A 12,372-nucleotide genomic window follows, 5' to 3' on the forward strand; every position below is an offset into this window, starting at 1 on the left:
ACACACCAATTCCATAACACAATTCAAATATTGAGTGCACGCAGAGAAGAATTGGGGAGGGTTAGGGTTCTTGGGTTTTTGTTATTGCTATGTGATCAGCCCAAATATATTGTTTATATGCCTCGTTAATTTAAAATTAAGAAAAAGAATTTAAAAAAGAAAACAAAAAAAAGAAAACAAAGAACAATGACGTCACATGACAATTCACTAAATGAACTCATAGGCATACAAAATAAGATGAAAAATAAGATGGAGCTATATAGCATCACATGCGTCTGGAGGCAGAACACATTTTAAATAGGAGGTGCTGAGGAACTGCGCCAGTTCCAATAAAAGTTAGTGGTTCTTGTTTTAGTGTGTATGTACCACTGTGGCATGTATGTAGATGAATATAAGAAAACACAATGGGCATAACATTACATGATGGAGACATAATGGTAGGAGGCAGGGAAGAATAGACTCAAAGATTAAAAATGGTTATGAGTCAGCAATATACAGTAGATGGAGTTTTGTAAGAAAACAGACTAAGTGCTTTACCTGTCAGATTCGGGGTCCCAGGTGACGAAATGTAATATCTACGTGTGCTCTGGTATTGCTCGGTGCATGCGCACATTCTTATGTTCCCCGAGCGGAAGTAATCAGTGGTGCTTCCGGTATCAAGGCAGCCGGTGTCTAAGGCTGGGGTCACACTTAACGTATGAAAAATCGGTCCAAGTCTCCCTGCCAAGAGTCGCATGAGGGTTCTCCATATGGTAATCCATGTGTAATGTGATTGCAATGCTATGATGCGATTTTCTCACTGCTTTTGCCCATTGAATTTAATGGCTCAATGGACTGAAATGAGGAAAATGTGTGCGTATTTGTCGCAAGCTAGACGAATTGTCCGTCTGGTGTCCGAGCATTTCTCGCACCCATGGGCTTGCACTGGTGAGTCTCGGACAATATACACATACAATCACAGCATGCTGCAATTTTACACACACATCGAATACACCTGAGAAAAAATATGGTGATGTGAGCTGCCCCAGAGATTAACACTGGTCCGGGAGCTATGCGATGTTTTCTCGCATAGCACTTGTCCGTATTCTACTGTCGTGTGACGCTGGCCTAATGCAGAGATCTGCATTGTTAGCAATTTACATTGTCTGGTGCGGGACAGATCATTGCTGACTTTTCCAGGATCCTAAATGAGACTTCTGTCTCTTATTAAACTGTCACTTTCCTTACATTTTCTAAATTTGTGTCCTTACAAAAAATGGTGGTGGGGTATTGACCAGTGTCTGTACATTTTAAGCACGTGTAAGAGACTGCATTACTACGCTGCACAGACCTATTCAGGCCGCAGCCTTACATATATTGGAACATGGTCATTGCCACATTAAGGCCTTTACCTGAGCTGTGTAGCACTGCCTGTCACCTGAATAATACACTCCACAGACCTCGACACTCTCTGGGACATATTCTGTAATTACTCCATTGTTGCTCAAAACCATGCAAAAGACATAGTACCTAGTGAAATTATTCGGCCCCCTTGAACTGTTCAACCTTTTCCCACATATCATGCTTCAAACATAAAGATACCAAATGTAAATGTAAGTGTAACACAATTGTGAAGTTGAACGAAATGTATTGGTTATTTTACATTTTTGTGGAAATTCAAAAACAGAAAAGTGGGGCTTGCAATATTATTCGGTCCCTTTACTTTCAGTGCAGCAAACTCACTCCAGAAGTTCATTGTGGGTCTCTGAATGATCCAATGTTGTCCTAAATGCCTAATGATGATAAATATAATCCACCTGTGTGTAATCTAGTCTCCGTATAAATGCACCTGCTCTGTGATAGTCTCAGGGTTCTGTGTGAAGCACAGAGAGCATCATGGAGACCAAGGAACACAACAGGCAGGTCCGTGGTACTGTTGTGGAGAAGTTTAAAGTCAGATTTGGATACAAAATGATTTCCAAAACTTCAAACATCCCAAGGAGCACTGTGCAAGCGGTCATACTGAAATGGAAGGAGCATCATACCACTGCAAATCTACCAAGACCCGGCCGTCCCTCTAAACTTTCATCTCAAACAAGGAGAAGACTGATCAGAGAGGCCCATGATCACTATGGATGAACTGCAGAGATCTACAGCTGAGGTGGGACAGTCTGTCCATAAGGCCGGGGTCACACTAGACCGTAATACGGACGAGTGCTATGCGATAAAAAATCGCATAGCACTCGGCCCAATGTTAATCTATGGTGCAGCTCCCTTCATCCGATATTTTCTCCATCGTATTCAGGATCCGAGTGAAATCGCGGCATGCTGCGATTGTCAGCGTATCTCGGCCGAGACTCGCTAATGCAAATCTATGGGTGCGAGAAAAAATCGGATTACACACGGACCATGCGTGTGCATTGCGAGAAATATGCAGCGGTGTTAGAGAAAAGCCGGTAATTCAATTGCCGGCTTTTCATTTCTCTTTCCCAAACCCGACATGATATGAGACATGGTTTACATACAGTAAACCATGTCATATCCCCCTTTTTTTGCATATTCCACACTACTAATGTTAGTAGTGTGTATGTGCAAAATTTCGGTGCTGTAGCTATTAAATTTAAGGGTTAAATCGCGGAAAAAATTGGTGTGGGCTCCCGCGCAATTTTCTCCGCCAGAGTCAGCCAGTGACTGAGGGCAGATATTAATAGCCTAGAGAGGGTCCATGGTTATTGGCCCCCCCTGGCTACAAACATCTGCCCCCAGCCACCCCAGAAAAGGCACATCTGGAAGATGCGCCTATTCTGGCACTTAGCCTCTCTCTTCCCACTCCCGTGTAGCGGTGGGATATGGGGTAATGAAGGGTTAATGCCACCTTGCTATGATAAGGTGACATTAAGCCAGATTAATAATGGAGAGGCGTCAATTATGTCACCTATCCATTATTAATCCAATTGTCTGAAAGGGTTAAAACACACACACACACACACACACACACACACGATTAAAAAGTATTTTAATGAAATAAACACACAGGTTGTTTTAGTATTTTATTGCTCTCTCAATCCATCCGTAAGACCCTCGCTTGGCAAAATAATAAACCCACAATATACATACCCTCTCTGATGAACTGTCACGTCCCACGAGGTAATCCATCTGAAGGGGTTAAAATATTTTACAGGCAGGAGCCCTGCTAATGCAGCTGTGCTCGTGTCTGTAAGCCCCGGCGAATGAAGGAAATGTAGGTCAATGACCTATAGTTACCTTCAGTCGCGGTGATGCGCCCCCTGGTGGATGTCCTCATGAACTGCAGCCTGGGAACTTTTTCCCACGCTCCAGGTCATATGAGGACATCCACCAGGGGGCGCATCAACAAGCCACCTGGGAGACACACCAAACATGTGGAAGAAGGTGCTCTGGTCAGATGAAACTAAAATAGAACTTTTTGGCAACAGTGCCAAATGATGTGTTTGGCGTAAAGGCAACACAGCTCATCACCCTGAACACACCATCCCCACTGTCAAACATGGTGGTCGCAGCATCACGGTTTGGGCCTGCTTTTCTTTAGCAGGGACAGGGAAGATGGTAAAAAAGGAAGGGAAGATGGATAGAGCCAAATACAGGACCAAGTCAAAGTCCAGACCTCAATCCAATTGAGAATCTGTGGAAAGAGCTGAAAACTGCTGTTCACAAACGATCTCCATCATGTCACTGAGCTCAAGCTGTTAGCCAAGAAGAATGGACAAGATTATATAATATGCGTATATAACAGTGTGTGTAATTAGGGTATATGTGCGTATATATGTCCTGTATTTGTATCTGTGTGTGTATGTACGGTATATGTATGTATATCTATGTTTGTATGGTGTATGTATGGTATATGTGTGTGTATGTACGTACGGTATATGTGTGTATGCATGGTTTATGTGAATATATGTACGGTATATGTATGTGTATCTGTGTGTGTATGTACGGTATATGTATGTGTATCTGTGTGTGTATGTACGGTATATGTATGTGTATCTGTGTGTGTATGTACGGTATATGTATGTGTATGTGTGTGTATGTACGGTATATGTGTGTGTATGTACGGTATATATATATGTAAGATGAATGTACGGTATATGTATGTATGGTGTAAGTGTGTATGTATGTACGGTATACGTACAATGTATGTGTGAGCCATCGGATCGTGGTTAACTTGTTGATCACTGGGGATTCGACCACTGGGCCACCCCCCCCCCCCCCCCCACACAGATTCTGACAACAGGACCTTGCAGTCTCACCCTGGATGGAGCAGAGTTGTGCATGCTCGGTCTCTGCTCTATTCATTATCTATAGAGCTGCTGAGCGCTGCGCTTGGCTAATTCCATCGGTTCCATAGACAGTTAATAAAGCATATACCAGATGATACAGATACCAGACATAAAATGTAATATAATATATACATGGTCGTGCTCTGCCCGTTCCAGCAGTTATCACATGACCACGAGGTGGCGCTCTGCACACTTGCTGTCATGTGCCAACTACAGTGTCAGTCATGTCTGCATTGTTGTATTCTCTGACAGCCAACACTAGTTGTCACCTGACTGCAGGTATGACTGTGCTGGGACCAACAGAACTGAATGCAAATGGATATATATAAATGTATTACACACACATACAGTATATATATCTCCATCTCAGTGAAAAAATGTAAATACATATATTTAATATATATATAATAATAGAAATTTTGCTACGGGGCCCTGTGATTCCTATGTACACCCCTGCTTGCAGGTTGAACATAATGAGGGCAATCTGCCTTGGTTCCCATTGCCAGATTGCCCTCATCATAAGCAGTGTTCCGGGCTGGGAGGGGGTACCAGACATATTTCTTGCACAGGGGCCCCAAGCTATTAGTGTCTGCCCCTGGGGTGAGTAGACCAATGGCTGTGTGAGGTTATTATATCAAGACATCTGGATAGTGCAGGATTTATCTGGATTACTCCAGTGAACTTATATGTGAAACAGAATGCGACTGCTGAAATATGGCAATGGACTTAAAGGGGAAGTCAGCACCATGGGACCTCCAGATATAAAGGCCACACTATCTGTGTAATCAGCACTGATCAGAAAATCCTCTGATCCTTCAGTTCTCCATTTTTTCCCTGCCTATTGCATTTATTACGTAACCCTGAGGATGGTCATATTCCAGCATGAATCCTGTGTAATGTTTTATTCTGATCAGTGATCTACAGACAAAACTAGTAATAGTAAGAAACATATAAAAATGGTTGAAGCTGCTTCATCTTCAGTGGTTCGCTACCTGACCCATTGTGACATCACTCATGTTCCGCTCCTTGTGATGTCACACTGAGATCAGCATTGTGACATCACGGACTGTGTGGTTATATGGAATGACACTGCAGGAAGAGGCTTTGTCTGGAGAGGCTCACTGTGTATCACACAATAAGCGATTTTCCTCCTGGCTAAAATGCTGTTTCGATTTCTTCTAATCGTGACTGTGTTACTTACTTCTGTACAAGGCGCTCCTATCAACATCCGCCACCATGATTCCAGGGCTCTGACCCCTGCAAGTAAGTGCTTTACCAGATATTCATCCAATATGGGGTTAGTGTTAATAAGTCACATGATACATTTCATGGAGGATTCTTCATGTGTTACTTGTAATTCCAGGAGCCTTCTCCCATCATGTGTTCACTATTCCAGGCTCAAACAAATTGTAAGCTTGAATGGAGATCCCCTGTAAGCGGAATATAAGTTACAAATGTGTCTGATCTTCATATGTGTGACTTCATCAATACTTTTGTGGGAAATAATTACAAATTTATGGTAATTGGGGAATTACTATGTTCCTGAAATGTTCAGTCCTAGACTTCAGGCCTCCATATACATGAGACTAACAACAGTCAAATTTGCCGATATCAGCAGCTCTGCCGACTGTCCAATGTACAATTTCTAAGTGTTTTGTTTTCTGCTAAATAAGCCTCTGCGAAAGGAATCTACCAGTGGCTTACTTACAGAGAGCACAGGTGCGATCGGCAGAGTTAGCGCTCCTGTGTATGGAGGAGTCAGGAGAAATATCTGCCGGCTGAACAGATCAGCTGAACCATGGACCGACAGCTATTGTGTGTGTGTCCCCTTACTCATAGGAATGGTCCTAGGTCTGGTTAAGTAAATGAGGAGCAAAATAGAATGTATACATTAGTAGCTCTAAATATCTGACATATTCTTGATCTTTTCTTCCAATAGAACAATTCATGTTGGATATAGCTCCTACCGTCAACTTCTTCTTTGGATTCATTTTCGGTGTCGTCTGTACCATCACATATGGGTAAGTCTTATAATGATTTATGGGCTACACGGGAGTCTGTATAAGAAATATCCCACGATTCAGTATAGGGTACAATCTAGTGGAGATGTTTAGTCGTTCATAAGCTGGGTCTGATCTGTCCGAGCACAATGGACTTTTCTGTACAATATGAAAACATTGCTGATTGTCATAGATAACAAAAATGACTGCAGATAGGGATAGATAAAATAGATGAAGAAAAATAAATGCCTTTACAACATTCTGCAGAACACAGAAATAGTTTTCTTTACAATTTGCAACATCACTTCTGTTTTATCATTTTAAAGATATCTGAAAAAGAGTAAATTCTGGAGAATTGTTACGGGACAAGATTCCATGGATGCAGACATAGAGAATAGGGCTAATCCAACCGGTACGTACAGCCTAACACATCTGACATTAATATCTATATACATACAACTACTTCTTGGCAGCTTTTATATTACATGGACGCAGTTCACATTGTAAAGCTGAATACTCTAATCACATTCTGTTTACTTTCTTTCAATATATGAAATCTGTTTAAAAGAAAAAGCAACCTTATAACATAAGAACAATCTCTTAATGACAGTAAATTTGCTACAGACATAGAGGAAACAATCTAGAAGATATAGGTATAGAATACCTTTTTAAATGCTTATTTCAATGTTCTGTGTTACAGGAGAACATGAGGATGAAATAATGACTGTAAATCAGGATGCTCCTCATGGACCCATGGCTGAAGAGAAAGTTGTCCTCAAAAACACCAATATCTCTAGGCCTGGCCCCCATTATGTCATAACTACTATAGACCCATATGAAGATATGATCATCTCCTCTGACAGTAAGTTCTCAGGCTTTTATAACATGTACTATAACATGTATTTAACAGGAAAAAAAGCTACCTAATAGAGGAAACAATCTAAAAACCGCTGCACGATCAGCTCTATCCTCACCTACTGTATCCTCACCCATCCCTTGTAGATTGTGAGCCCTCGCGGGCAGGGTCCTCACTCCTCCTGTACCAGTTATGACTTGTATTGTTCAAGATTATTGTACTTGTTTTTATTATGTATACCCCTCCTCACTTGTAAAGCGCCATGGAATAAATGGCGCTATAACAATAAATAATAATAATAATAATAATAATAATAATAATAAAAGAAACAGAATATTTCCCTTTTGAAACGCTGATTTCAATGTTCTGTGTTACAGGAGAACATGAGGATGAAATAATGATTGTAAATGAGGCTACTCCTCATGGACCCATGGCTGAAAAGAGAGATGTCCTCAAAAACACCAACATCTCTACGTCTGGCCCCCATTATGGCACAATTATTATTGACCAATATGAAGATAAGATCATCTCTGACAGTAAGTTCTCAGGCTTTTATGACATTTACTATAACATGTATTTAACAGGAAAAAACTATCCAATAAAAAAGGAGCATGTCAGTGAATAACCCTATACATAAATGTTACTGAGGGTATGGTCCACCCACTATAATCATTATTGTACCATTTAGAGATCATAATACATGTATAATTTAACTATTTGTAATGATGATGGTGTTCCTTATGGACCGATGGCCACAATGAGAGATGTCCTCAAACACACCAATATCTCTACTCCTGGCCCTGGTTATGTAGTCATCAATATAGATTTGATCATCTCCTCTGACAGTAAGTTCTAGGCTTTTCTAACATACATGTATGTTTAATAGAAAGAAACAGCCTAATAAAATAATCTCTAAAAGTAGATAGCTGGTTGTTTGATCCTTCTACTTTCATACATTATAATTTAGCGGTTATAAAACCTGTAGAATGTTAATATTCTTTAACAAATTTGAAAGCTTTTATCTTGATGTTAATTTCAACGTTACACCTTACAGGAGAACATGTGGATGAAATAAATATATTAAATGACGATGCTCCTCATGGACCCATTGCCGAAAACAGAGATGTAATCAAAAACAGAAACATCTCTACGTCTGGACGCCACTATGTATCCATATGCCAGAATAGAATGTGATCGTCGCCTCTGAGAGTAAGTTCCCTTTTTCTTCATGCTGATGAGAAGATGATCACTACCACAAATATAACCTGTTCTAACTTCCATAACTTGCATAAATTAAACATTGGCCATTTTAAGCAATATATTATTGATCTGCAGTTAGAACAATTTCTTAGTATTTCATGGCCCTCAAACTGAGCCTGACAGTGGAGTAGAATCAATGTGCATTAATGAATAACTAATCAATAACCACTAGCATTTATACAAAAGAAAAGGACAGAGAACTTATTCCACCGCCTCCTCTGAATCCTCCTCTGTCTACTGCTTCACCTCCTCAAAATGTTGATAAACATCTTGGCCTGGACAAAGTCCTAGGCAAATATAAAATCCTCGTGAAGTTTGTCTTTTAGGAACTTCTGGCCTATGGCAGCAAAAACCAAATGCAAGATCTTAGGGCTTTAAAATGTGTTTTATGATTATGTTATGTATTAGTATTATCAGGTAATATTCTAAATAATCAGAAATTGGGCACTAACAACCGAAACGTTGATAACATTACTTTTCTTTATGCAAACTATATAATCAGTCTGTGAGATAAGACTTGCTGGACTACTGAAGAATGGGTGTTGTCATTCTCGAATCACGAATATGAGAAAGAACAATATAAATTTCATTTTTATTAAATCAAAATACATAACTAAATTGGCTGAGCACATGACTAACACATTGAAAGCACAAACAAGAGTATGTGGACATGGCAAAAACAAATAGATGAATATTTAATCATGACCACATTTGATGTATAGCAATACTGGCTTATAGTGCAAATGTATAAAACAAAAGAGCTGATGGCCGGATAAAAGGTTCTCAATATCAAATGTACTTCCAGATGCCATAAGTAAGTGCTTGTTCTAATACACTTAACCCTGACAGTTGTTTCACCATCACAGCTTTTTCATGGGGTTATAGGAAACGGGGTGGAGTGCTGTATTTGTTCCATGACGGAGGGATAGCTGTAATCTCATTATAGAAGATCAAAAAATAATAGGCAGGGTACAATTCCTATCACAGCACTGATAGGATGTAGAATGTACCTGAACATAGACATTAAATGATGCCCACTATATATTACATAGTTCTGTATTATAATCTAGAGATAATGGATGACATGTAAACATCTTCTGTTGCCCCACTCATTATAATCTGTCTCCATATACATATATTAATCTTTACTGTTTTGCTAATTTTTTTTGACATTTTTATTGCAGATGAGGCAGACGGGTCTCGCTGTGAACCCACAATGAACATGGGATCCAGCTGGAGATAAAGACTTTACAAAAAAAGAGGCAGATTCCGGGCTCGGTCTCTGTTCTCAACCACCGGATGTGACATTACTGGACTTTCCGCAGTTAGACGCACTCACTGAACAAGTGAGTTTCCTTCTGCACAACGAGGCAGATTCCGGGCTCGGTCTCTGTTCTCAACAATAGAATACGACATTACTGGACTTTCCGCAGCTAGATGCACTCACAGAATATGTGAGTTTCCTACTGCAAAACGAGGCAGATTCCAGGCTCGGTCTCTGTTCTCAACCAATGATTACGACATTACTGGACTTTCCGCAGCTAGACGCACTCACAGAATATGTGAGTTTCCTACTGCAAAACGAGGCAGATTCCAGGCTCGGTCTCTGTTCTCAACCAATGAATACGACATTACTGGACTTTCCGCAGCTAGACGCACTCACAGAATATGTGAGTTTCCTACTGCAAAACGAGGCAGATTCTGGGCTCGGTCTCTGTTCTCAACCAATGAGTACGACATTACTGGACTTTCCGCAGCTAGACGCACTCACAGAATATGTGAGTTTCCTACTGCAAAACGAGGCAGATTCCAGGCTTGGTCACTGTTCTCATCAATTAACATCTACAGCCTAAGGGAAGGGCAGTCTTTCAGCGTTGGTTCCCTAGAGGTTTCCTCCACTGGGGGTTTTTCCTCTCCTAGTGCTGAAGGTTGACTCTTTGTGAGTCAAGAGCCCCTCATCATCATTATTATCGGGGTACTCTTTAAATCTATTGTCCTGTCTTCCATTGGAACTTCTACCTTACCCACCTTGAATGAAGTAAATAAAGAAGTCAGTGAATGATATGTAGCAGTGTATCTGAGCTTATATGAATCTTTACAATACAGCAGAGTATATACAAATCTGTGATGAGGGAATATTTTATGCAGTCATTAAACACATGGCAGCTTATAATCGGATTTTCTCACAATCAAACGTAGTTGCTACACATTTAATATCCGTCTTTAATCATGCACATCTTCATTGGCCTGTTTTACAATGGCACTGGGACTTCCAGCTTGACCAGGACTTTAACGTAACCGTACATCTTACCATCATGACGCACATGATGACATTAGAACTTTACGACATGTGTCACCCAAGGTCTAGTTATTGACTCTGAGGATGCATGCCAGTGGCAATGTGCGCCATCATGGTTCAAAGCTTGCAGCAATGACAATGGCCTGGTTGACCTGGAATTTCCAATTCAGTGAAAAAAAAAATAATTTCTATAGTTATAAAAGTTTGCATGCTATTTTTAGCTAATTTTTTTGATCCTGTAAGTTTTTTACTTAAGAGCTGGTAATATAAATGTCAGGTATATTTCAGCTTATGTCTGGAGATAACTCGACACGAATTATAGCTTACAATTATTTATCTTGGTCTCTACCATTTTCACAAAACAGAAACATTTTATGAAGAATTTCATCATCCAGGTAGGGACAGAATGGGACTGAAATTCAGCCCTGGCATTTGAAAGCACACAAACCACGCTGTCCTCACCACCAAAGTCCTGATGGGGGATATCTAGTAATAATATTACCCTGTCTGGAGGAAATCAAGATGTACTAAACGATCAATATTTTCAATAATACTGCTATATAAGATGTAATAATAGTAATACCACAATAATAATATACCCAAATATTACCAGCATATACAGTATTGATAATACCACCATAGTGATCATTAAAGGGTTGTTCACTACTAGGACAGTCCCTTCTTAATCCAAATGTTTGCCCCTGTTATATGCCACTTACACTCACCTTTGGTGCCAGTGCTAATCCATCAGTGTTGGCACTTTTGTTCCCGGAGCTAATGTGAGTTTGATAAGTTACACAGGCCCTTCCTCAGTCAGCACCAACTTCACTGTCCAAGCCTTCAGAGGAAGAAGTAATGAAGAGAAAGTCAGGGCTGCGGCTGGCGGCTCACTTCCTCATGATTACTCAGAGTCAGGTTGCAGATGTGACTTCTTCCAGTAGTGAGAAGAGGATGGTAGCCTGTCACCGCTCATTGTTGAGCACTTCAAGCACCGGTGACAGGAGGAAGCTCAGCTCATAGTCCTGGGCTGCAATAAGGTGGCGCTCATTTCCACCTACAGTAGTGTGCTGGGCAGCTCAGGAGACATGCACTGTTTGCAGCTGTGATAGTTGTCAACATAGAGATAGAGATGGACGCCTGAGTCTCTTATAACCTGGGGATTTAGTAAGTGTTAAGTGTTGTAAATGTCGTTCTCTGACAAAAAAAAAAAGATTAATTAATAATTATCACAAAACTAAAAATGTAGATACTGTGAGGCAGTGACAGGTGTTATATTCGAGTGTCGCTATGTGTCCCCCAGGATGCACATAGAAGCATATTATGACCGCTGGAGTGCATTGCAGTCACAGATATAGCTGTGATTGCAGAGCAAAATAAAGGTTTGGTCTTGGGCAAGCTATTTGTCCAAGGCAGATTTAAGAAAACCCGGCATGGGCATTTATTTTTGGAATGATCTACAGAATGGTAGTGGGGCAGGTCGCTCCCTCCAGGCCGGGTCTTACAATTAGCTCTTGGCCACAGATTCCATTTTTAAAATCCTGCAGCCAAAGTTTTGGTGTGTCAGTCTTGGTTTGCAAACTACAGAGCATGTGTCTCTGCAAATCTTCAGTCTGTGTGAAGTAACAAGGAGCTAAGCAGAGCACCTCACAGTGTGATACAAGC

At 40.6% G+C, this 12,372-nt stretch overlaps 1 protein-coding gene across 1 annotated transcript; it reads left to right on the top strand.

Annotated features, from left to right (window-relative positions):
* Positions 1 to 6,198: 6,198 nt before the first annotated feature.
* LOC143809835 (uncharacterized) lies at positions 6,199 to 10,431 on the top strand. Its single transcript, XM_077292827.1, has 6 exons — positions 6,199 to 6,316; positions 6,622 to 6,707; positions 6,996 to 7,157; positions 7,529 to 7,687; positions 8,206 to 8,360; positions 9,596 to 10,431. Exons 1-5 carry the CDS (start codon positions 6,243 to 6,245, stop codon positions 8,343 to 8,345), a joined length of 621 nt encoding a protein of 206 aa, XP_077148942.1. The 5' UTR covers positions 6,199 to 6,242; the 3' UTR covers positions 8,346 to 8,360; positions 9,596 to 10,431.
* Positions 10,432 to 12,372: the final 1,941 nt, after the last annotated feature.

This window comes from Ranitomeya variabilis, chromosome 2 (assembly GCF_051348905.1).
Source record: "Ranitomeya variabilis isolate aRanVar5 chromosome 2, aRanVar5.hap1, whole genome shotgun sequence".
Lineage (NCBI taxonomy): Eukaryota > Metazoa > Chordata > Amphibia > Anura > Dendrobatidae > Ranitomeya > Ranitomeya variabilis.

What these genes read in the sequence shown, in the direction of transcription:
- LOC143809835 (XM_077292827.1), top strand. Translation starts at nt 6,243, where the DNA reads ATGTTGGATATAGCTCCTACCGTCAACTTCTTCTTTGGATTCATTTTC. An exon ending in GAATAGGGCTAATCCAACCG is followed by an intron (nt 6,708 to 6,995) that starts GTACGTACAGCC and finishes TCTGTGTTACAG; the next exon opens with GAGAACATGAGGATGAAATA. An exon ending in TATGATCATCTCCTCTGACA is followed by an intron (nt 7,158 to 7,528) that starts GTAAGTTCTCAG and finishes TCTGTGTTACAG; the next exon opens with GAGAACATGAGGATGAAATA.